The sequence below is a fragment of the Lithobates pipiens genome, unplaced genomic scaffold, assembly GCF_037356315.1.
Source record: "Lithobates pipiens isolate NorthernLeopardFrog02 unplaced genomic scaffold, aLitPip1_a1.2 Scaffold_13, whole genome shotgun sequence".
NCBI lineage: Eukaryota > Metazoa > Chordata > Amphibia > Anura > Ranidae > Lithobates > Lithobates pipiens.
This window is the reverse complement of record NW_027507718.1, coordinates 361121405-361148093: the sequence shown is the minus strand read 5'-3', so window position 1 is coordinate 361148093 and position 26689 is coordinate 361121405. Positions and strand designations below refer to the sequence as shown.

The following is a 26689-nucleotide window of genomic DNA, read 5'->3' as shown; positions in this document are numbered from 1 at the left end:
ACCCAAAGAGAACCCCTAATGGTGGACTTTAGAGGCATGTACAAAAAATGAAAAGTAAATAAGAAACAACATTTATTAATTAGACTGTCATAAAAACATTAATTAATACATTTTGTTTCTTATTTACTTTTCATTTTTTTGTACATGCCTCTAAAGTCCACCATTAGCGGTTCTCTAGCGGTTCTCTTTGGGTAGCTTTCAATTATCGGGATTTGGCACAACAAAACTGCAAGGAACTGTTCATTATAACCCAAATTTTCGTTCATAGGTTTCCAATTTGCTGTGAAACAAAGAAAATCGGGCGTTCGTTCACCAGATTTTCTTATAGCGCGTATCCCACTTTATTTCCGATGCGCTGTCGCGATCTTCTCTCGAAAATCGGATCAATTCTGATCTTCTGTCGAAAATCAGATCGAATTAAGCTACCATTGTTTCGAAAGCGGTATTTTTCATATTATTGTCTGTGTACGGGTCATTATTATAAGTTTACTTGCAGCTACAAGTTTATAGTTAAAAAACCAAAAAAAAAAAACTTAAACTTTAATGATTACAGGGCTGCAATTGATTTTTGTTCAGCTTTTACCTGTACTGCTCTAAAAAAAAAAAAAAAAAAAATGACATAAGACGCATTTTGTCAGAATAAATATCCCGTTAATAGAATGTGGGGATGGCGATGGTGAGCATTTACTGCATTGTGCTGATAGAAGGTAGCAGTGATCGGCAGGCTGCACCACCCAGCGGCTGCCAGGGACGGGCAGTGCACGTGTAAAGGGATGCCGGGGATGCCGGCTTTCATATAACTCCGGTGCACTGAGCACATTGAGCTCTCGCTCCAGACGAGCGCAGGCAGCGGCAGGCAGCGGCAGGCAGCGGCTCCTACTAGTTGGCAGCTCTGAGTTGAAGAAGGCAGTGCAGGCTCTCCCAGCAAGGTGAATTAGACGGGTTGGCTATGTGATCCCTCTAGTGTTCCCTATGAAGGTGAGACAGCAGCCAGCCTTGGCTTCTCTCATATCATGCTTTTCCCCCTCTCTTTGTGTTTTCCAGCAGATGATGGCAAAGGTAGCCCTCCTATGTGTCTATGCAGCAGCCTGCAGTGGGGTCCTGGCAGCAGCTGCAGCGGCGGCGGCGGCGGCGGCAGCAACGGGCAGGTCAGACAGAGGCAATTTTCTGGATGATAAACAATGGCTAACCACCATATCCCAGTACGACAAGGATGCCGGACACTGGAATCGATTCCGAGACGTAAGTTCACATCTGTCTTCTATTATCCTTCTGCCCTTTAACTTGGATTATGCAGTGCCCCCCTCTACATTCACCTCCCAATCCATCCCTTAGTACATAGCTAAATTGTCGTGATTAACGGTAGTAACTTTAATATTACCTGGTGCCGTTCTGCCGCTAGGTGCCCATTTTTATAGCAGATGGGAAGAAATGATCTCTTCGTAACGCAATTAAAAACTTCAGCACCACAGAGATCACCCAACAAACTCACCCAGTCCTATTTTAGTTTTTTTTTTCCTGTCTGGGTGCCAGCTGGGAAAAGAAAGCTAATTGGTGTCCCTTGCAGAGGTGTTGATTGATGCCCTGATTGGCGGTACCCGGGCATTTTTTATTTTATTTTACCTGGAGTGATCAGCGCCTAATGAGTGTTAATATGGGAATGCATTTAGCTGCAAATACATCTGCCGTAGTCCATTGCTGAGCTGATGATTTTATTTCTTTGCATTATTAACCTTTCCCAGCGAGTGGGTATTACAGCATCATTTCTAGGCCTGTTCTGCATGGCTACATTTACAAGGCTTTTTTTTTTTTCTTATTAAATACTTCTTGCCTGCCCTGCTTCACTGAGCCTATGGCTGAGATGACGATGCTGGGTGCACAGCCGAGCAAAGGCTCAGTGAATGGCTGATGCATGGAATGATCTGTCCCCGGTAGACTGTGTGTGAGCTGTAGAATGCAGCACATAGGTGTTAGTGGATAGAGCTGCCCGCATGTGAACATCCATTCACTTCCCGATGGCTGGATTGACTTCTCGGAGCTGTGTGGTGCCATTTGTGATGTGGAGGAGGCAGGAAAAATACAGATGTTTCCACAAGGACCTCAGCAGAGTATATATAAACTGTTTTATTTTGGCTCGGGCTGCTGCTGGTAACAGTAGAGGCGACCGAAGAAATATATTTTCCCTGTATGCCAAGTTTGAAAGTCCATTTAGAAACTCACCGGGGACTATATAAAATTTCCTCTCCTACCGTTTTCTGCACTACTTTAGTGTCTAGCGCTGCATTTGAACAAACATCTTTGTGTAATATTTTACTGGACCGTAAAGTACATTCCCAATAGCATCTGGATACTCTTGTTCTAAAACATTGCTATTGCAGGGAAGAAATTCAGTAAGTGTTGTATGCAAATTTTGGCATTAGAAAAAAAAAATCTAAACAAATACCCTTTTTAGTCCTTAAAGTGTTACTAAACCCAGGACCCTGCATTCACTATATCTGGTCTCCCACAGTACACAGAGCATGGGAATGCGATCGTTTTAGTAAATATAAGATGCTAAATGCATTTTCTCATCATCAGTGTCTGGCCAAGCACTGGTTAAAGCTCGTAGGAGGAGTTTTCATTCTCCTCTGACTGTGCGATGTGGCTTCAGGACTCCTGACCCTCTGTCTGGACAGTGCTGATTGGCCCTGTGCTGATCACATGCACTCTCCCCAAAAACAAAACAAAAAACTCTCTAGACAAACACACCAAACTGAGCATGGACAGAGTGCCCCCAAGGCTCTGTTCTATCAGGAGATGGATTGGGGATAGTGGAAGAAGGGGGGGATCAGAGAAGACAGGATCAAACAGCCTTTTTTTTTACACAACGCAGAGGATTAATCCCTTACGTTTCACAATTAGTATAACATGCATGCTTTTCTGCATATGCACACTGATTTTACCGTTGTGGGTTTAGTAACACTTTAATGATCACATGATTGTTGGACTGCCCTTTAAACCTGCAGGGCCGGAGCTGGATGAAGCTGCAGCTGGTTAAAGCGGGGATTGGTAGAGTTGTAGGCAGAATGGGCATGTGTTTTGGGCACTTCAGCAAAAGGGGGGGGGGGGTGCAAAAACAACAAGGCCTGCAACCTATATGTCAATGTGGTTTGCGGCTCATATAGGAAGGGGGCGCACTTTGGCCTTTTCACTGGCACTGGTCACCGGTGCTGGTTATGTCACTCGTGGCTCCCAGGGTCCTTTGCTGCTTTTCTCACTGAAATGCAATGAAAATGGGACCCTAATGGCAGGCTATGTAGTATCCACAAACATGAGCACACATGGAGGAGTTACTATTAATTTACAGCATTAGGAGCCTGTGGATAGCATTGTATCCCTATTCCAGGAATCACCTGGAAACTGGCGGGATCAACAGGTATTTTAGACAATTTAGGTAAGGGCAATTGCAAAAACAGTATTTACTATATGAAAGCATTTTTTGCTTTCTGGGTTTAGAGACAATGTAAGCCCTTGCTGCTCATGTAGCACATATGTGTGATGGCAAAGAGAGTGGGCTTTAATGCCCACATGGCACACAAATGTGCCAATGGACAGTCAAAGATTCTGTGCTGAGAGTGTGCTCACCATGCATCCCCAGTACCGTGACCGAGGTGTCAGTGGTCACATGATTGGGATGTAAGTCTGGCCCATTGGGTGTATAGACCCATAGGGTCACCAGGACTGGATTGGAAGGGCTAAACAACAACAATACTGAGTTTATAAACATATTATAAAGATCATTGGTGTGTAGAAACTCCTAGCAGTCAGATATCTACTTATTTTAAGCTGCTGAAAGCTGATTTCTGATTTGTTGAGGCAGGTTACTATACATTGTTACTCTTTGTACAACACTATTATAAAATACCTAATGTTACTCTTTTTTTTTTTTACATTTTCTCCACCTAGTAAACCATCAGTACTATTAAAGCGGAGGTCCACCATAAAAAAACATTTATACATTAACAATTTTTTAAATAAATTAAAACATGGGAAAAATAAATAAAACATTTTTTGCTTACCAGAAACCCCTGTTGCTATGCAGTCTTCCTAATCTGCCTCTTCCTATTCCGTGGAGCTGTTTGGTTACTTCCTCCTCTTCAGCGAGCTGCCCCGCTGCCTTCTGGGACCTGTGTGTGTCCCAGAAGACGACAGGGCCATTCACAAAGCGATGCCTTTTTTTTAAGGATCAATTGGACTTTGATTTGGTGGTAAATTGTAGCAGATATCGCCTAAAAATAAATAAAAAAAATAAAATAAAATAAAAACTTGCACAAAAAGGTAAAAAAAAAGTGTAAAAAAAAAAAAATGTAGCTGTATATTTCTTACGATTACCTTAACTTACCACCAAAGAACAGCCCAAAATAAATTCCCCTGCTCTTGATGATCACAGTGATACCACATATGCTGATGTTATCTGTGGTTTGTACCCGTAATAAGGCCCAGAAAAATTTCGCTTTTTTTATCCTGCTTAAAACACACTGGGGGTTATTTACGAAAGGCAAATCCACTTTGCACTGAAAGTGCACTTGAAAGTAATGTCACTGTAGATCCGAGGGGGACATGCAAGGAAAATGAAAAACAGCATTTTAGCTTGCACATGATTGGATGATAAAATCAGAAGAGCTTCCCCTCATTTCAGATTTACCCCTTAGATTTAGAGCGATTGCACTTCCAAGTGCACTTGCAGCCCAAAGTGGATTTGCCTTTCGTAAATAACCCCCAAGTGAAAAAAACAAAAACAAAAAAATACATGCTTTTTTTATAATCCTACCAAAAATACACTGACCTTTGACTCTGACCATGACCTTTGACCATAACCTTGATCCTCACCCTAACCCTGGCCCTGAATTAGATCAAACCCTGATCTAGCTATTTGTTTGAAAAAATATATATATTATTATTTATTTTACACACACTTTTGCTTGTTTACATTTGTTTCCTCTAGCAAGGAGAAAAAGATGCAATGGGGGTTATTTATGAAAGGCAAATCCACTTTGCACTGAAAGTGCACTAAGAAGTGCAGTCACTCTAAATCTAAGGTGTAGATCTGAAATGAGTGTAAGCTCTGCTGATTTTATCACGTGCAAGCTCAAATCGTGTGCAAGCTAAAATGCTGTTTTTTTATTTTACTTACATGTCCCCCTCAGATCTACAGCAACTTTACTTCCAAGTGCACTTTCAAGTGTACTTGCAGTGCAAAAAAAAAAAAAACAGTAGGGTGGCCTGTACAGGGACTGATCACTGTGGCAACCAATCAGAGGCTATTGCAATGATCAGATGATTGATGATTAAATTATTATTTAATTTATTAAGGGAAAAAAGCTGTTCAAACCTGCCTGGCCCTATGTGAAAAAGTAATTGCCCCCTTCAATGCTGAATCAGGAATGAACTGTGATTAACCACAATTTTTTGGAAAGCTGAGTTAAATTTCACTTGCCACACTCAGGCCTGATTACTGCCAGACCTGTTGAATCAAGAAATCATCAATAAATAGATGCTGTCTGACAAAGTGAAGCACACTAACAGATCACAAAAAGCCATACATCATGCCACAATCTAAAAAAAATCAAGAACAGATTAGAAACAAAATAATGTACATGTATCGGTCTAGAAAGGGTTTCAAAGCCATTTCTAAGGCTGGATTCACACCTATGCAGTTTTAGTGCTTTTTGTATTTTGCAGATTTTCACTACAGTCCATTTAACATGGCTTCCTATGGAACACGATCTGTAGGGCAAATCTGCAAAATGCAAAAAGCACTAAAAATGCATAGGTGTGAATCCAGCCTAAGGCTTTGGAACTCCAGTGAACCACCACAAAGGGAGATAACTTGGAACAGTGGTGAACCTTCCCAGGAGTGGCCTGCCTACAAAAATTACTCCAAGAGCATGACGACAGCTCAAGGCCATAAAAAAACCCAGAACAACATCTAAAGAACTACAGGCCTCACTTGTCTCAGGTATGGTCAGTGTTCATGATTCAACAATAAGAAAGAGACTGAGCAAAAATGGCGGCCATGGAAGAGTTCCAAGGCCAAAGCCACTGCTGACCAAAAAGAACACAAAGGCTCATCTCACGTTTACCAAAAAACATCTTGATTATCCCCAAGACTTTTAGGCAAATATTCTGTGGATTGATGAGAGAAACATTTTTGGAAGGTGTGTGTCCCGTTACATCTGGCATAAAATTAATACAGCATTTCATAACAAGAACATTATACCAACAGTCAGACATTGTGGTAGCGTGATGGTCTGGGGCCGCTTTGCAGCTTCAGGACCTGGAAGACTTACCATAATTGATGGAACTATGAATTCTGAGCTCTACCAGAAAATCCTAAAGGAGAATGTCCGGCCATCAGTTTGCGACCTCAAGCTCAAGTGCACTTGGGTTATGCAGCGGGACAATGATCCGAAACACAACAGCAAGTCCACCTCCAAATGGTTCCAATAAAGCACAATTTAGGTTTTGGAGTGGCCTAGTCAAATCCCGGACTTAAATCCAATTGGGATGCTGTATCATGACCTTACACAGGTCGTACATGCTAGAAAACCCATCAATGTGGCTGAATTAAAAAAAATTCTATAAAGAAGAGTGGGCCAAAATTACTCCATAGCAATGTGAAAGACTCATTGGCATTTATCGTAAACGCTTGATTGCAGTTGTTGCCACCAAGGGTGGCACAACCATTTACTAGGTTTAGGGGGAAATTACTTTTTCACATAAAGCCAGGCAGGTTTGGACTTTTTTTTGTCTAATAAATGAAACCATCATTTAAAAACTGCATTTTGTATTTACTCGGGTTATCTTTGTGTAACAAAAAAAAAATTGTTTAATGATCTGAGTCATTTAAGTGTGACAAATATGCAAAAAAAAAAAATCAGAAAGGGGGCAAATACTTTTTCACGCAACTTTATATGTTTATAGGCCTCGAGAAGGGGTTAAGTCATGGGTGGGAGGAGAGGAGGATAAGAGCAGAGGAGAACAGTTGTGCAGGCGCAAAAACACATGTGACAACACTATTGTCATGTGTAAACAGGTGCTTCCATTTAAGTCTAAGGTTCTAAAAACAGGTGACACTGCTCCTAAAAAAGCTAATTTCTTTTCAAATTTTGGCTTTGAGCAATTGAGCGCAGAGATGTGAACAGCTTGTATTGACAAGAATGGCATTCCTATTGCTGAGTGTTGTCATGTGTAGGCTTACAGGTGTGAACAGGGGACTAGTTTTAACGAGACACCGTTTAGGGAAGAATGCAATCACATTTGTACTGAAATGAATACAATTGATTACAATAAAATGCCCTGAACTACTGGCAAATTATTGCTAACAATAAAATAGACAGTTTTGCCTGCAGTATTGCAAGATAAACTTTCTTATACATAAGGAATGGCAAAGTTGGCCTTATCTTTTGCTAGCATAGTTGATAGAAATATTGGGAAAATTTGATGACAAACTGAATTTTGTTTTTATTAAATTAGATTGATACTAGAAAATAATAATGTGAATTTCTTTCTTGCCCCTAACCATTTTGTCAAAAAATAAAAAGTTGAAGACAATTCAAAAATAAAGTTTATTTGTTTTTTGGATTATGAAAATATAATACAAAATATATGTGATAACCATACAAAGTCTGCTATAGTTACTATGAATGCAGGAAGAGCTCTGCTGTATATCATTATGTACAGATTGTACATGATTTGCTAATAAAGGATAACAATATATTAGCATGTATTATAAAACCAGGCCTGTGTCTTGTTTTGGATTATATTCTTTAAGGCTTTGAAGATTATATTTATTACTTTGGAACTCCTTGGCTTATTTTTTAGTACCTTGGTGGAGATAACGTTTAAAGCTTATCAATCAACATTTAAAATCATATATTAATTTCCGTATTGTATTTCAATTTGTTCCTATTAATCTGAATGATCTTGAATTAGGTAAATTTACTTTGAGAATATCCGCACACATTTACTTTGTTGAATTCTGTTATACAGGACCAGGGCCGCTGTTAGAAATCATGGGGCCCCATACAGCCTACCTGACGGGGCCCCATTGACCCCGCCCACAACCCATCCTGGCTCCGCCCATAACCCCACCCCTGCCTCCACGCTGTCAGGGCAGGAGGCAGGAGCTGGAACATTTAACATTTACAGCGCCCCACCAATCATAACTGCATCTGAATGGGAGAGATGTCAGTGTTTTGACATCTGTGCCCATTCAGTTTGTGTCTTCATACGGAGCTTTCAATCAGGTCTGCATGAAAAAGGACCTAATTGCAAAGCTTGGGTGAAAGGTTATGAAAGGAGAGTGGTTTGGGGGTGGTAAAAATGCAGCTTGGCTATGTATTTTTACTGTCCCTTCCCCTATCACATGTGTAAAAGTAGCATCTCACTATGTGCTCATGGTCATTATCATTATGATGATCAGTGCACAGCAGGTGCTGTGTGGCTCTGTCAGTGTAACATGACTGTGTGATGCTGACTTTGTTATGGCTGTGCTGAGTTATAGTCTGTAACACACAGTACAGTCATATATCAGGAAAGTCAGCACCACACAGTCATGTTACACTGACAGAGCCATACAGCACCTACTGTGCCCTGATCATCATAATGATAATAACCATGAGCACACAGAGTCTAGGGACTGCACATGCTACAATAGTGTGACCTGTCAGTGTGTGTGTGTGTGTGCAGGGGACTGCTTGCCTGTGCACCACTGCCATTGACCAGATTACTCCTGCTGCTCTGTCTGTCTCAGCCGTCCCAGTGATAAGTCCCTCAAGCTGCAGCACTTACTGGATGAAGGGAGCCGTATAACAGTAATATCCATCCGCCGGGGAGGCATACAGTGAGCAGGAAGAACTTTAGTTTGTGCAGGTATACTGAGAACAGCATGCGGCACAGCATTGTATCCCTGCACCCGAAAATAGAAAAAAAGTCCCTCTTCTGCTTTCACCTCCTGGGCCCCTCTGGTAACCTGATGGGGCCCAGGAAATGAATATATATTCCTTATATATGTTAGTAATCAAGTGGGTGCAGGTTAATATAGTTATTTCGTTTTTTTTTTTTTTTTTTTTTTTTTTTTTAGCTAGAAGTTAAAAGCTGCTCGGGCCCCCCCTGCTGGCCGGGCCCGGTACAACAGGGCTGGTTGTACTGCCCTATCAGCGGCCCTGTACAGGACGTACACAAGTGGTTTTAATCCTTTTTGGGTTGATCAATGGGTCCTTTTTATTTTTCGATTTTTCTTTTCGTTGTCTATGTATTGTTTAATTAATTTGTATTGCTTTTTGATTTGTATTTGTGCATTATGCATTGTGAACTATTAAACATTTTTTTATATAATTTTTTTTATATGTGCCCATAAAGTCCATTCCTTTTTCCATTTTTCAAATCTATTAATAGGATGTGGCACGTCTGTTATTTGGGGTGTCCCGATTACCACCCGAGGGCCTAGCAATCAATTTTTTGGACGTATTTACTATGCCCTTTGAGTAGCCAATGCCATGTCATACATTTCACAGAGCCTTCCTTCTGAACTATAGAGCTCTATAAATGAGCTCTAGTTTATCATTTAAGCTCTAATGATTTATTAGTCTTCTATTTATATATCATAATTCAGCCAAACATAGTAGTTGGGCATTATCACTTTTGAAGGCCTCCTTAAGAGGGCTTTCACACTGTGCCGCCCATAGCGTCGGGGGTAAAACACCGGTATTTTTAGCGGTGTTTTACTGTCGGATTTGCGGCACATTTCGGCCGCTAGCGGGGCACTTTTACCCCATGCTAGCGGCTGAGAAAGGGTTAAAACTGCCCGCAATACGCTGCAATAACGGTGTTTTGCTGGCGGTATTGCAGCGCTGCCCCATTGATTTCAATGGGGGGCAGCGATGGAGAAGCGGTAAACACACCGCTCCTTCACCGCTCCAAAGAAGCTGCTGGCAGGACTTTTCCTGACTTCCCTCGGGCTTTCACACTACAGAAAATGGTGCAGCAATGCTATAGCTCCTGCAAAACGCCCTCGGTGTGAAAGGGGTCTAAAGTAGTACTATAGGCAAAACATTTATTGTTTTCATTTTTAGATAGAGCAAGGGAGGATTAAAACCCCTGTCAGATTTTTTTCACCATGTGTCCCATTGCAGAGATTTCCCTTCACTTCCTGTCCCATAGACAAACAGAAAATTCCTGCAAATTAAGACAGAGAAAATTGAGTACTGTCCGTGATACTTTTTTTATTTGCACTAACATACAATTTTTCAGGACAAGCTTTCGGGTATGTCCCCTTCTTCAAGGTCCAAGCAGTACTGATTTACAAATTTTTAAGCAGAATGTAAAACCAAAAAAAAAAAAAAAAAAAAAAAAAAAAACACCTCTGAGGGAAAGAAGAGAGAAAACAAAAAAAACACATACAAATCAATGGGGCAATAAAGATAAGAGAAGAGTTAGTGAGATAAGACAGAGGGAGAGCTATGGAATGGAGGGGGGGTTGCTAGTCACAGAGGGGGTTGTAAAACTTTAGTATAATGACTAAGGAAACCTATATCTAAATTCAGGCCATTATTTTTTGTGTCAAAAAGAATTATCATTCTTAGTTCAAAGGTTTTCCTTTCCTGGATAGTTCTGAAATTCCCTTTAAGAACTAAAACATTGAGGTCTTCTATAGTGTGGTCCGGTTGTGAGAAGTGATGTCCAACAGGTGTACATAAACTGTCTTCTTTATGTTCCTTGATGGTGTGTCTGTGTAAATTCATCCTCGTTTGCAACTTCTGTCCTGTTTCACCAACATAAGATCCTTTGCTGCACCTTTTGCATTGGATGAGGTATACAACATTGCTGGAGGTACAGTTGTAAGATCCCATGATATTGAAGGTCCCATTTGTGTGTGTGACACTTTTGGATGGATTGATCTGGTTGCATAGTTTGCAGCGCTTTTTATTGCAGGGTTTGCTTCCATTATTTGTGTCATCATAATCAGAGTGAAGTTTCCTGCTGATTAGTTTGTGTCTGAGGTTGGGTGGTTGTCTGAAAGCCAATAATGGGGGTTGTTGGAATATTCCTTTCAGAGTGTCATCCTCTGTTATAATGGGTTGTAAATCTTTGATTATCTTTTTGATCCCTTCTAGTGTTGGGTTGTATGTGGTGACTAGAGGTACTCGGTTATTTGTTTTTTTCTCTGTGTATTGGAGGAGATTTTCTCTTTGGGTTTTCAAGGCTGTGTTTATGCTGTTGTTGATGGTTTTCTCTTTGTAACCTTTCTTGTGGAAGGAGTCTGCCAGTGTTCTGAGATGTTTATCTCTGTCTTCTGGGTCTGAACAAATTCGGTGGTATCTGATGGCCTGGCTGTGTATGATGGCCCGTTTAGTGTGTTGCGGGTGAAAACTGGAACTGTGAAGATAGCTACATCGGTCAGTCGGTTTTCTGTATATCGAAGTGTGAAGCTTGTGGTCCCTGATGTATACTGTAGTGTCTAGGAAGTTGACATGTGTGTTTGAATGCTCCATTTTTAGTTTAATAGATGGGTGAAAAGTGTTGATCAATGAGAAGAATTGGTTTAGATTTTCTTCACCTTCAGTCCATATCATGAAGATATCATCAATATAGCGATAATATCTGTATGGCTTTTGTTGTATGCTGTTCAGAAATTTGTCCTCCAGGTCAGCCATAAATAAGTTTGCATATTGGGGTGCCATTCTTACACACAACTACTTCACTTTCAATAATGACATCTATCTTCAGTGTATGGGTACTGCCATGGGTAGCATAATGGCACCCCAATATGCAAACTTATTTATGGCTGACCTGGAGGACAAATTTCTGAACAGCATACAACAAAAGCCATACAGATATTATCGCTATATTGATGATATCTTCATGATATGGACTGAAGGTGAAGAAAATCTAAACCAATTCTTCTCATTGATCAACACTTTTCACCCATCTATTAAACTAAAAATGGAGCATTCAAACACACATGTCAACTTCCTAGACACTACAGTATACATCAGGGACCACAAGCTTCACACTTCGATATACAGAAAACCGACTGACCGATGTAGCTATCTTCACAGTTCCAGTTTTCACCCGCAACACACTAAACGGGCCATCATACACAGCCAGGCCATCAGATACCACCGAATTTGTTCAGACCCAGAAGACAGAGATAAACATCTCAGAACACTGGCAGACTCCTTCCACAAGAAAGGTTACAAAGAGAAAACCATCAACAACAGCATAAACACAGCCTTGAAAACCCAAAGAGAAAATCTCCTCCAATACACAGAGAAAAAAACAAATAACCGAGTACCTCTAGTCACCACATACAACCCAACACTAGAAGGGATCAAAAAGATAATCAAAGATTTACAACCCATTATAACAGAGGATGACACTCTGAAAGGAATATTCCAACAACCCCCATTATTGGCTTTCAGACAACCACCCAACCTCAGACACAAACTAATCAGCAGGAAACTTCACTCTGATTATGATGACACAAATAATGGAAGCAAACCCTGCAATAAAAAGCGCTGCAAACTATGCAACCAGATCAATCCATCCAAAAGTGTCACACACACAAATGGGACCTTCAATATCATGGGATCTTACAACTGTACCTCCAGCAATGTTGTATACCTCATCCAATGCAAAAGGTGCAGCAAAGGATCTTATGTTGGTGAAACAGGACAGAAGTTGCAAACGAGGATGAATTTACACAGACACACCATCAAGGAACATAAAGAAGACAGTTTATGTACACCTGTTGGACATCACTTCTCACAACCGGACCACACTATAGAAGACCTCAATGTTTTAGTTCTTAAAGGGAATTTCAGAACTATCCAGGAAAGGAAAACCTTTGAACTAAGAATGATAATTCTTTTTGACACAAAAAATAATGGCCTGAATTTAGATATAGGTTTCCTTAGTCATTATACTAAAGTTTTACAACCCCCTCTGTGACTAGCAACCCCCCCTCCATTCCATAGCTCTCCCTCTGTCTTATCTCACTAACTCTTCTCTTATCTTTATTGCCCCATTGATTTGTATGTGTTTTTTTTGTTTTCTCTCTTCTTTCCCTCAGAGGTGTTTTTTTTTTTTTTTTTTTTTTTTTTTTTTTTTTTTTTTTGGTTTTACATTCTGCTTAAAAATTTGTAAATCAGTACTGCTTGGACCTTGAAGAAGGGGACATACCCGAAAGCTTGTCCTGAAAAATTGTATGTTAGTGCAAATAAAAAAAGTATCACGGACAGTACTCAATTTTCTCTGTCACAATTGCACTAATACGGCTACAATCACATTAAGTATGACTGCAAATTAAGGGAATTCTTTGGGGACCTCCAGGTCATCAGATTTAGTGCCCCCATTGGAATATTTCCCCTCAATTACTTTCCTGGGGATAACTCAACATTTGGGATTTTCGTTTACTTTCACTTTTTACCATGATAATGGTAAAGAGGACAAATAAATAGGATAACTCTCCTTAACCACTTGCCGACCGCCGCACGCCGATGTACGTCGGCAGAATGGCACGGGCAGGCATAAGGGCTTACATGTACGTCCTTGCCTGCCCGCCGGTCGGGGGCCCGATCGGGCCCCCGCCCGGTGCCTACGGCGGTCGGTATTCGTTCGGGAGCGATCCCGGACGAGGGGACGGCCATTCATTCATGGCCACCCCCTTGCGATCGCTCCCGGCGAATGAAAATGTCCGGTGACATCACTTCCTCTCCTGTAATGTAAACACAGGAGAGGAAGTGATGTATTCTCTCCTCCGTGTCGGTAGTTTTCGTTCCGGCACCGAGGAGAGAGGTTCGGTGAGTTGCACCAACACACCCCACATACAGTAGAACATGCCAGGCACACTCACACCCCCCCTTTACCCCCCGATCACCCCCCAATTACCCCTGCCCCCCCAGTCACAGTGACACCAATTGCTTTTTTTTTTTTTTTTTTGCATTGGTGTCATTTGTGACTGTAGTAACTGTTAGGGCAGTTAGGGTTAGCCCCCTTTAGTTCTAATGTGCCCCCCTAACCCCCCCAATAAAGGTTTAACCCCGTGATCACCCCCCGTCGCCAGTGTAACTAAGGCTGGGTTCACATTGCAGCGGTTTATGAGAACGAATGTGATTCGCACCGCACTGCAGTGCAAATCACATCCGATCTCTGTGCGATTCGAGTTCAGCCATACAGATAGTATGGCTGAATTCGTGTCGCACCCGCCGCACCCGCCGCACCCGCCGCAAATTCGCACGGGACCCTTTTTTTGGCCCGCAGCAGAATCGGATCGCATGGGTGTTCACACCATGCGATCCGAGTTTGCAGATCGCACTGCGATATGCGAACTGATCTGGGGGTGTCATTAACATTTCACTGACACTCCCAGCAGTTCGCATAGGGCAGTGTGAACTGCCGCCGGGAGGCATGCGATGCGGGAACCCGCCGCGGATTCATGGCGTTCCCGCATCGCTCCAGTGTGAACCCAGCCTAATAAGCGATAGTTTTTCTGATCGCTGTATTAGTGTCACAGGTGACGCTAGTTAGGCAGGTAGGTATTTAGGTTCGCCGCAGCTTTTTATAGCGCCAGGGACCCCCATATACTACCGCATAAAGCCCCCTGATTGCCCCCTAGTTAACCCTTTCACCAGTGATCACCATATAACTGTTACAGGTGACGCTGGTTGGTTAGTTATTTTTTTATAGTTTCAGGGCACCCGCCATTTATTACCTAATAAAGGTTTAACCCCCTGATCACCCGGCGGGTGTCATTTGTGACTGTAATAACTGTTAGGGCAGTTAGGGTTAGCCCCCTTTAGTTCTAAGGTACCCCCCTAACCCCCCCAATAAAGGTTTAACCCCGTGATCACCCCCCGTCGCCAGTGTCACTAAGGCTGGGTTCACATTGCAGCGGTTTATGAGAACGGATGTGATTCGCACCGCACTGCAGTGCAAATCACATCCGATCTCTGTGCGATTCGAGTTCAGCCATACAGATAGTATGGCTGAATTCGTGTCGCACCCGCCGCACCCGCCGCAAACTCGCACGGGACCCTTTTTTTGGTCCGCAGCAGAATCGGATCGCATGGGTGTTCACACCATGCGATCCGAGTTTGCAGATCGCACTGCGATATGCGAACTGATCTGGGGGTGTCATTAACATTTCACTGACACTCCCAGCAGTTCGCATAGGGCAGTGTGAACTGCCGCCGGGAGGCATGTGATGCGGGAACCCGCCGCGGATTCGTGGCGTTCCCGCATCGCTCCAGTGTGAACCCAGCCTAATAAGCGATCGTTTTTCTGATCACTGTATTAGTGTCACAGGTGACGCTAGTTAGGCAGGTAGGTATTTAGGTTCGCCGCAGCTTTTTATAGCGCCAGGGACCCCCATATACTACCGCATAAAGCCCCCTGATTGCCCCCTAGTTAACCCTTTCACCAGTGATCACCATATAACTGTTACAGGTGACGCTGGTTGGTTAGTTATTTTTTTTATAGTTTCAGGGCACCCGCCATTTATTACCTAGTCTCACTAGTGTACCCCTAAATTTAGGGGTGTCTACTTTCCAAAATGGGGTCATTTGGGGGGGGTTTGTGACATCTTGGCATTTTATGGCCTTCAAAACTGTAACGCCCTTAGAAAGCCTGAAAGCGGTGCTTGGTTTTCGGGGCCCCGTACGCGGCTAGGCTCCCAAAAAGTCCCACATATGTGGTATCCCCGTACTCAGGAGAAGCAGCAGAATTTATTTTGGGGTGTCATTTCACATATGCCCATGGCATGCGTGAGCAATATATCATTTAGTGACAACTTTGTGAAAAAAAAAAAAAAAAGTTTGTAATTTTCCCGCAACTTGTGGCAAAATATAAAATATTCCATGGACTCAACATGCCTCTCAGCAAATAGCTTGGGGTGTCTACTTTCTAAAATGGGGTCATTTGTGGGGGTTTTGTGCCATCTTGGCATTTTATGGCCTTCAAAACTGTAATAGGTAGTGAGGAGTGAAGTCAAATATTTACGCCCTTAGAAAACCTAAAGGCGGTTCTTGGCTTTCGGGGCCCCGTACGCGGCTAGGCTCCCAAAAAGTCCCACATATGTGGTATCCCCGTACTCAGGAAAAGCAGCAGAATTTATTTTGGGGTGTCATTTCACATATGCCCATAGCATGTGTGAGCAATATATCATTTAGTGACAACTTTGTGTCATTATTCAATCGCTTGAGGCAAAAAAATAAAATATTCAATGGGCTCAACATGCCACTTATCAATTTCCTTAGGGTGTCTACTTTCCAAAATGGGGTCATTTGGGGGGGTTTTGTACTGCCCTGCTATTTTAGCACCTCAAGAATGAGGCAGTCGTAAACTAAAAGCTGCGTAAATTCCAGAAAACGTACCTTAGTTTGTAGATGTGACAACTTTTGCGCAAACCAATAAATATACAATTATTGACTTTTTTTTTACCAAAGACATGTGACTGAATACATTTTGGCCTAAATGTATGACTAAAATTGAGTTTATTGGATTTTTCTAATAACAAAAAGTAGAAAATATCATTTTTTTTCAAAATTTGCGGTCTTTTTACGTTTATATCGCAAAAAATAAAAATCGCAGAGGCAATCAAATACCATCAAAAGAAAGCTCTATTTGTGGGAAGAAAAGGACGCAAATTTTGTTTGGGTACAACATTGCATGACCGCGCAATTACCAGTTAAAGCAGCGCAGTGCCAAATTGTAAAAAGACCTCTGGTCATTTACCAGCAAAATGGTCCGGTCTGAAAGTGGTTAAAGTGTATCTTCACTGCATCTGAGCACCACAAATAAAAAACACTATTTAATACATTTTTAATAATCAAAACAAACTCCCCTATCCATCCATGTCTCCATGCTTTATTTTGTTGAGAAATCACTTTGAAAATTACCAATCTAGCATTTCTGGTCATGGTGATCTTGAGTAAGGGCAAATGATTCATGTAGCATTTACTTCCTGGAATACATCTGCCCTTAGCTCAGTTATGCATACAGGAGAGTGTGCTTAGCTGAGAAAGCCCCTCCTCCTCTCCTGAAGACTCCTGGGATGCATGACATAATTTGCTTAGGCAAGAAACCAGGAAGTAACTGAAGAAATGTAGAAAAAAAAGTTTCAAACAAGTAAATCTGATATACTTTTCTATCTATTTACTAATGCTAGCAGCATGAGGGTTACTAAACCCTTGTTTTTTTATGTTTTTTTAAAACAACAAACATATTATACTTACCTCCACTGTGCAATGGTGAACCTCCTAGGAAAAGCGCTCTCCCTGGGGGTTACTGTGTGGGCGTGCTCCAGAGTCCAGCAATTGCATCCACATACACAGAATGCCGGACTCGGCCCCGCCCCCGGCGCCCGCGACATTGGATTTGATTGACAGCAGCAGGAGCCAATGGCTGTGCTGCTATCACTCTATCCAATCAAGAGCCAAGACATGGGCAGAGAGAGTGAGCATGTCTCCGGCATGGGAACGAAAGGGCTCAAGTGAGTAAAATGGGGGTGGGGGGGTTAATGCATTAAGGTGAAAAAAACACAAGGTTTTACTAGTGTTTAACCTCTTCCCTGCCACTGTAATTTACACACTAATCAGTGCATTTTTATAGCACTGATCACTGTATAAATGCCAAGGTCCCAAATCTGTGTCAAAAGTGACCGATGTGTCCGCCATAATGTCGCAGTCACAATAAAAATCGCAGATTTCTGCCATTACTAAAAAAATAAAAAAATAATTAATAATAAAAATGCCATAAAACTGTATGTAGACACAATTTTTTTTTACCAAAAATATGTAGAAGAATACATATCGGCTTAAACTGAGGAAAACATTAAATTTGTTTTTATCCTTTTAGGGGGATATTTATTATAGCAAAGTAAAAAATATTGCTTTTTTTTCGAAATTGTCGCTATTTTTTTGTTTATAGCGCAACAAATAAACACCACAGAGGTGATCAAATACCACCAAAAGAAAGCTCTATTTGTGGAGAAAAAAGGACATCAATTTTGTTAGGGTGTAAGGTCGCACAACCGCACAATTCTCAGGTAAAGCGATGCAGCACCGAATCGCAAGAAGTGCTCTGGTCAGAAAGGGGGTAAATCCTACTGGGGGTGAAGCGGTTAAGAGTGTTGGTAGAAGATAGTAAAATGTAATGTAAAGTAAAAACAATAGTAAAAATTATTATAACACATATACCAATATAACATGGATGCATAATATATATAACATTTCTTTGATAGGTCTAATTTTATATAATAAATATTATGGCCAAAGGAGTCTGTTATCATCAGCAAAGGAGTGTTTGGATATGCAGCTGATAACAAATCATATAAAATAATGTTTCCTCTTAGGATATCAGTGTCTAGATTAATGGTGCCATGTGATCCAAAGTGTACCGTTGGTGCAGCCTTGTTGAATATTTACTGCAGTATCTAGGCACAGATTTATGCCAAGAGCTCCCAACTCTGTGCTGTATTGTCAGATAGGTCAAAGCTATGGAAAGTCCACAAAAGCCTCAGTTTAGGCAGGGAAAGCCTTAGGCTCCTTTCACATTGGCGCACTCTGTTCCTTTCAACAGGGGATCCTACAATGATTCAGAACAGAAACAAATGCCATATATGTGACATGTGTTCTTTCCAGTTTTCCCCGCATCTTGAGATGAAAAAAAATCCCCCATATAATCCCTATGGGTGATGAGATGTGAGTGAACGTGCGTTCGCCTATATCTGCCCACATCCATTCAGGTTAGGAAAATCAAACTTATACATAAACCTATTGTGTGTGATCCATCAAACCCAAATAAACCCAGATGTATGCGGATATAGCTGCACTTTTATTATCCATTCACAGGCTAGGGTTAGGGTGGTGATGAGCTTATATTGCTTAACTGCAAGCAGAGAAAAAAGCTGTTCATCAGGATTGGATGAAGAGGAATAAAGAACTGTCTGTGGGAACATATTAAAACCTTTCAGCACACACTTTGACTTTGCCATACTCGGGAACCGGAAACGATGGCTGCATCTGCAGCTTAGCAGTATTCTTTTGACGTCAAACACTGCTATGAATACTGAGAGCCATGTTTCTGAACGCCAATGACTGATACATTCGAATGGATTTACTGTGTAAGCAAATGGGACTCTGCACAGAATCATACACCAGGCAAACCTTGCTTAAGAATTATTATTCACTTTTAACCCCATTTTGTTTTAATGTTGCTTGTCTTGTAATATTTTTTCCTGGTGCCTCCATGGCAGCATATCTGTGACAAGCTCCGCCTTGGCTCCTCCCTCAGGACCAGTGAATATTATAAAAGAAAACGATTAGGGCACTCTCAGCATTCTCCTTTTTTTCTCCATACCTCATGGTTAGAAATGAGCCAAACACCCCCCGGTTTGATTCGTACCAGAGTCTTCGAACGGACCTAAAATTCGTACGAACTTTAGAATCCTATTAAAGTCTATGGGACTCGAATGTTCGAAATCAAAAGTGCTAATTTTAAAGCCTAATATGCAAGCTATGCAAGAGACAACACCAGCAACAAGGGGTATCTTCAGGTGTATACTGTGCTGGAGGCACACAACACCCACTTTAACTCCTGTAGATGCCTGTATTAGAGAACACCAGCAATAAAGGGTAGATACAGGTGTATATTGTGCTGTGCTGGAGGCACACAACACCCACTAACTCCTGCAGATGCCTTTATTTTGCCTGTGGCCAAATATGGCTCTCTTCGCTGCCGGTGCTGTGATTGGCCAAACATGCGGGTCACAGTGCATGCTTGGCCAATCATGAGCCAGCAATGCACTGCAATGCACTGCATTGTGGACCGTTCGTGAAACACGAATTTGGTGCAAACTGTCCACAAAGTTCTGAATTCGCCGAACCGACGAACGGCCGATGTTCGAGTCGAACATACGTTCGAATTGAACACCGAGCTCATCACTACTCATGGTCAGTGAATGTTGGTCAAACGTCCCGTACCTCTGCATACGGCAGCTCCCAGCTGGGTTCAAGCCTCTTCCAGGTACAATCCTTTTTCTTGGGCAGCTAAATGCGCTGATAAGATAGGGAGTCCCTTCTGTGGGTCTTTTGGGATAGAAGTTGTCTCTTAACTAAAGAGCTCCTATCTGAATTTATATACTGCCATTTCTTCAAGTCTGCCACAGAGAAAGCAGCTATATCTATTTTTAGCCTTACCCTTCCATTTCTTCCTCCTGTCATCCATTCCCTCTTGTTTTCTTTTCTTTGCGTTCCTCTCTTTTTCACTTTCATCCTCCCCCACCATCTTCCCCTCCTTGTGATATCGCACCTTCATTCCTGGTTACTATAGTGGGTGGCACGCACCTCGCACCGGCTTTTCTGAGTCCCTCAGCGTCATCCTGCGCATGCACAGACATCAGGAGTCGGGCGGACAGCATAGTTCCTAGTCCCATGCACTGCCGGCCTGAGGTTGTGGGGGCTACCTTGAATAGGGGCAAATTTAAAAAAATTTGCCCTTGTTTGGCAATTTTTTTTTTAGAGGGTTGTATCTTCCACAGATGCCCCTCCGCTCTCCATTGTTTATTACTGGGGGCTTTCAGCATGGCAGGCTGTTGTGATCTGAGGAGGTTGCCTATGCGGGGAGCCCCTGGAGGGGACCCTGTTTTTTGCCAACGGTAAATGTAATTTCTTTTTTTTATTGAGGAATACCGTTTCCTTGCTCCAGCTGAAATACTAGTCTCTAACTCCTTTATCTTTCTCTAGCTGCTTTTTCTGTCTGTTGCCTAAAATAAGCAGTATGCCACCCGAACAAGATCCTCTCCAACATTTAAGGTAGGGACTGTTGTCCAGGTGAGTAAAGAAAAAAAAAGGGAGCACTTATGCTGGTAAGTTTATGTATTTCAGCCTTGTACGCCAGAAGAATCTGAAGCGCACATCAAGGCGACATAAATATACCTATGATGGCCCCAACCAGCTCAGGATACCATGCAAGCGGTGAGGGTTCATCCGTGAAAAGACAAAGTTTTTCACATTCACACTCTCAAATCCCTAAATGCCGAGCATGCAGGGTCATTCCATTACTAGCCAATTGGTCTGCAAAAGCTGTTTTAGAGTCTATGCAGCAGACAGAGAGTCAGAGGTTTAACAGGTAAGCTCTCCTACTCAAAGATGGGCTGGAGATACATAGTGGAACGAGCAACAGCAGTTCTGTTGCAGCAATTAGCTCAATCTCCTCCAGAGAAGTTAACTCTTCCTGGCCCATCCTTCGAGAGAATCCTCTCACCAAACAACAAGTATCCCTCCTAGACATCTGGGTGATGGGGGTGGCCATCTGAGGATACCTAAGAAGAGCTTGGCCCTCGGACTTTAACTTTTTCCTAGTTTAGCCCTATGTTCAGCCTGTAAAGCCAGATATTGGCTGGGAGAAAGCCGACACTACATCTGAGTAGTCAAAAGAAGTACTTCCCATTTCTAAAGAAGCAGGTTTCCTTCTTTCGGCTCGGTTTCCACTAGTGCAACTTGTCATGCGACTTGGGACTGCAAAGTCGCATGACAAGTTGAACCCCATGATTTCCAATGAGTACCATTTATATGTGCAATTTTAAGTCGCAGCGGCTTCAGAGTAGTCCCTGCACTACTTTGGACCCACTTTGATGCAACTTGAGGTCTATAGACCTCAAGCATACACTGGCATTGTTTCAAGTCGCATCAAAAATGTGGCAAAATCATGCGACTTTCTGGTCGCAATAGTGGAAACATACAGGCTTACTCTGAGGGATGGTATCAGAGACATTGTTGAAGAGAAAAAATAAAAAAATAAAAAAATGATTTTTTCTTCTCAATTGCCTAGGAAAACTTTATTCACGGTCAGAACAAGATTTTTCAATGCCAGGTGGTCCGCCGGAGGTAGACGCAGAAGTGGACCAAAAACATGGACATGGACCAAAAACATGGAAACAGTAATTCATTTCAAATGTTTCTAGGGAAAATATAGTCAAGGCTTTGGACGAATTATGGCCCTCAGCAGACTTTACTGGTGAGATGGCGATCCATACAATTCGCTATTTCGCAAGATCAATGTCACTACTTGTGATAGCTATATGGGTATTGTGGTCAGAACTATGAGCAGCTGACACTGTGTAAAAACAAAATTAGTATAAATATCCTTTCTTTTGATGGTAAATCACTCTTTCCAGAAAGGTTACAGAAAGCCATTTCCCGCGTCACAGGAGGAAAGTCAGACTTGTACCCGGGGATTCAGGGATGCTTTCTTGCTCGCACCCATACTACAACTGTTACAGAAGTATCTGAGATTTTCAGTCGACCAGGCCCATCTACAATTCCAGAGTCTCCCCTTTGGGCCCTGCACTTCCCTCAGAGCCCTCACGAGGGCTCAGATCATCATCCAAGCTTCTTTATGAGAACTGGGTCTCAGTTCTTATCACTAACCAGACGATATCCTCCTTTTAGCAAAAGATCCAGTCCAGCTAGTGGAACACAGGTGGATGCTGTGTCCTATACTATCAAGATACGGTTGGATGGTAAATCATCAAACTAGTCATCTTTTCTCCAGTTTAGGCAACTTATTCAACACCTGAACCAGGAATGACAGGTACAGTCAGCTTATCACCCACAGTACTTCATGCAGAACTAGGCATAGCTGGAAAGCAGGCTAAAAGGAACTGAGGTGTGGCTCAGAGGCAAAGAAACAGGAGCACTAAACAGGCAGAGAAGGGTTCAATACCTCCTTGAGCCACTTGGGGTGCGACTACACCTGGCCATTTGCTTGGCTCTGTAGGGACCATGACAAGCTCAAGGACAAATCATTTCTGATTTGGATAGACAATAGAGCTGCAATATCATACATACATCACCAAGGCGGAACTAACAACAGTTCCTTACTATGGGAAGTGAAACCCATCTTCATTTGGGCAGAGGAGAATCTGAAGGACCTAAGAGTAGTCTATCTTCCAGCCGACTTAAACAAAGATGCTGATCAACTTTCCCAAAGATTCCTGGATCCCAACAAATGGTCCCTACAACCAAAGTTAGTTGGATTGTGGACCTTTCCTAACTGCATCCTTTTGCTACAGCAAGCGATACCAAGCTGCAGAGGTTTATTTCACATCTACCTCATCCTTTGGCAGAAGCAATAGATGCCCTTGGGCACGCAGTCGAATTTAGGTTTCCTCCGGCCTCCTACCTCGAAAATTCTCTTGAGACTTACAATATCAACAATAAACGGTGATAACAGTCCTACCATATTTACAAGGAGACCCATGATTCCCAAGGCAATATTTCTTAGTGTCCAGCGGTAAATTTCTTAGTGTCCACCAGTAAATATTTCTCTGATACCATTTCTTCTGGCTTGAGGTATCACACCCATCAGGATGCTCACAGATTGAACCTTCGCATTAGAATGTTAAAACAGAGGCTTTAATCATTAGGATGTTCCTCCAGAGTTGTTTCAACTCTGCTCAAAGCACAGGAACCTTTAATGAACAATACGAGTGACAAGGTTAAGAATAAGTTTAGATCTTTCGCGAACGGAAAAACTTCAATCCTGATGTACTCTCTTCCTCCAAACTCCTTGACTTCCTGCAAGCAGACCTTGATTTAGGATTAGGATTAAGCAATTTAAAGGTACAGCTGGTGGCAATCTCTGCTGTGACAACAAGAGATGGGCCAAAGATCCTTTAATAATCAAATTCAAGACAGTCAAGAAGATAAGCCCACCCATTAAAACAAATCTTTCCCACTTGCGATCTCTCTATAACTCTGGAGCCCTTATCCAAACAGCCTTTTGCCCCATCTGATTCAGCATCCTTGTGGAATGTCACTTGGAAACTATTTTTCTTTGTGGCGATGGCATTGGGCTGGGGAGTATCAGAACTTCAGGCTCTGGGATCAGAAGACACTTAGAACGGTACATGGATTCATCCCTAAATTCTCCTCTTCCCCTACTATCACCGAGCCTCGGGCCCTGCCAATCTTTCAGATCCAATTTCGACCTTCTTCACAAAGACGATATTACTTCTGTACTAAGACACTATCTTCAAGCCACAACTCCCTTCAGACTTTCATCTAACCATTTTGTAATACTCAAAAAAAAAAAAATGAAAGGCCAGGGGCAAAGAAGCGTCACCTGGGGCTCTCCGGGCATTCTGGAACTGCAGTATCCATCATGTATAGTCATGTTTGCGAATATCAGTGTTTTTCAATACCTCATGGGACATGTGGTTCTGCAGCAGCTGGGGAGCCATAGTTTGCAGATCCCTGCTCTAGTACAATAGTTTCTTGGATAATCAAGTTGGTTAAGAATGTGTACAGGGATAGGGGGCCGGAACCCCCTCTTAAGTTGGGCTGTATGCCACCCGGTTGTTTTCTGCTTCTTGGATGGCCAGAGCAGACATATCCATTAAAACCATCTAAAGGGTAGCATTATGGTCATCCCAACATGTGTTTACGAGACATTACAGAGTAGACCCGACATCTTTCTCATTTGTAGAAACAGGCAGACAGGCTATCAGGCCGGCATTTTCCTATTTTAAATTCTTTTTCAAATAAATCTTTTACTATGCATCATCCCACCCATTTCAGCTAGTTATTTGTCACAGGTATGCTGCCATGAAGGCACCAGGAAAACAGAAAATACTTACCGTCATTTTCTTTTCCTGATGCCTATCCATGGCAGCATACAATCCCACCCTCAGTGTGCTATATTACGTAGAATGCTCGGAGTGCACTAATCCTTTTCTTTTATAATATTCACTGGTCCTGAGGGAGGAGCCAAGGCGGAGCTTGTCACCCTTTTGCTATAATACACCTTCAGGAGTGTAGATCTCCTTGGCTCTCCTGCAGCGCTCACTGGTTCCATCTGCTGATCTCCACCCAAATACAGGATACAGTAGTGGTGGGAAATTCAGCAGGAGGTGAGAGTTGTGGGGAACCCAGGAGATTTAGCATTGGCTTCCCAGTAGAGTTTAGAAGAAAATTGCTACATTAAGGCGTTTTGGTGGCATGGAAATTTGGCAGAAGAATACAACTTTTTTACCTCTATAATGTTTAGTCCATGCTTATGCTTCTAAACATTTTGGTACATTCACAAATAATAACTTGTAATGACTTGCAGCTTCTTTTAAATGTGTTTTATTTAGACAGATTATAATTAAGAAAAAAAACTGGCACCAATTACTTTGCTGCTAAAGCCAGGCTCTTCAGTAATGAAGCCTATTTAAAAAACTTGATTTGTATATTCCTCCAAAAACAAAGATGTATTGAAGGAGACAAAGCCATGGCAGATTATCTGCATAATGATTACTGTTCAGCTTTCACAGCTGAAACTGGAAACGTCATTGGCAACAGCTGGACTATATTTATTGATAGCAAAAAATAAAGTACAAATATAGAGCGATTCAAGTAGCACTGATGTAGGAGTATCCAGCAAGTCATTATACAAAAAAAAGCCTAGATGTATAGTTATCCAACCAATTAAGCCACCTGTTCATGAGACTGATAATTTCTTACTAACACCTTTTCACAACCGTGTAGTATTATACCAAACTTTGGTTGATTTAGGCTGCAGTCTAGTTAGTAAAGCTTTGCAACCCACATTACCTATAAACTGGAATTTTTAATGGGTATTGCTGGAATAAAAACAGAGAGCAGAGAGGTGTTAGGGGCTGAATGACAGGAGGTCATACTAAAATGAATGTAAAGTATTACACTTTGGGGGTTATTTACGAAAGGCAAATCTACTTTGCACTTTCAATGCACTTGAAAGTTCACTGAAAGTGCACTTGGAAGTGCAGTTGCTCTAAATCTAAGGGGTAGATCTGAAATGAGTGGAAGCTCTGCTGATTTTATCATCCAATCATGTGCAAGCTAAAATGCTGTTTTTTATTTTCCTTGCATGTCTCCCTCGGATCTACAGCGACTTTACTTCCAAGTGCCCTTTCAGTGCATTTGCAGTGCAAAGGGGATTTTTCTTTAGTAAATAACCCCCTTTGTGTGCTTGGTATGCGTGTAAACCACCCATTAATACTGAAGAAACCAGATGGCAATCAGACAGGTGCTGGTGGGCTAAGTAGGTGTGGCTTTTATCTTAGATGCAGCTATAACATAGCTTTTCCCTACACAGGACAAGGTAGTGACGTAGAGTTGAGTTGACGAAACGTAGGGTTGGGCTGAAGAAACATAGGGTTGGACTGAAGAAACATAGGTTTGGGCTGAAAGAACCACTGAGTGCTGTGGGGTACCATGAAATCAACACTCTCGAAAGTGTCTGTTGTTGAAGAAACGTTATCTAAGGATTTCTCATTAACAAAACAGTGTTTAGCGATTCATGCGGCATTAGAACTTTAACATTTTCCCAAAATCGAATGAATCTTTCCACCTTGTAATCATTCCACCAGAAACAGCTCATCTATCTGCTCAAAGGTGGCCATAACAAAGCATTAAAATATGATAAGAATCAATATATTCTATAATTTGTGTATTGTGATTTTTTTTTTTTTCGTTCCATTTTTTTATCTGAAAAAAATAAAACATCAAGTACAAAAGATTAGGAGATAAATCCTCTCCTGGCAACTTTTTGTGCTGTTTTAGTCCCTAAGTACTAGTGCTACTGCCCTTTGACGCCTGGAGATGTTGTGTTAGCGCCTTAT

The 26689-nt window shown here is 42.0% G+C and overlaps 1 protein-coding gene across 2 annotated transcripts in view; it reads left to right on the top strand.

Moving 5' to 3' along the window:
- Positions 1-772: 772 nt before the first annotated feature.
- Positions 773-26689, top strand: part of SPOCK3 (SPARC (osteonectin), cwcv and kazal like domains proteoglycan 3) — a 526887-nt gene continuing 500970 nt past the window's right edge. Inside the window, exons 1-2 of one of the 2 annotated variants that reach the window (XM_077477168.1) lie at positions 773-929; positions 1045-1242. In XM_077477168.1, the coding sequence (XP_077333294.1) occupies positions 1048-1242 (195 nt within the window). In that variant the 5' untranslated portion in view covers positions 773-929; positions 1045-1047. The remainder of the gene's footprint in view (positions 930-1044; positions 1243-26689) is intronic. The other variant, XM_077477167.1, reaches the window with a different exon arrangement.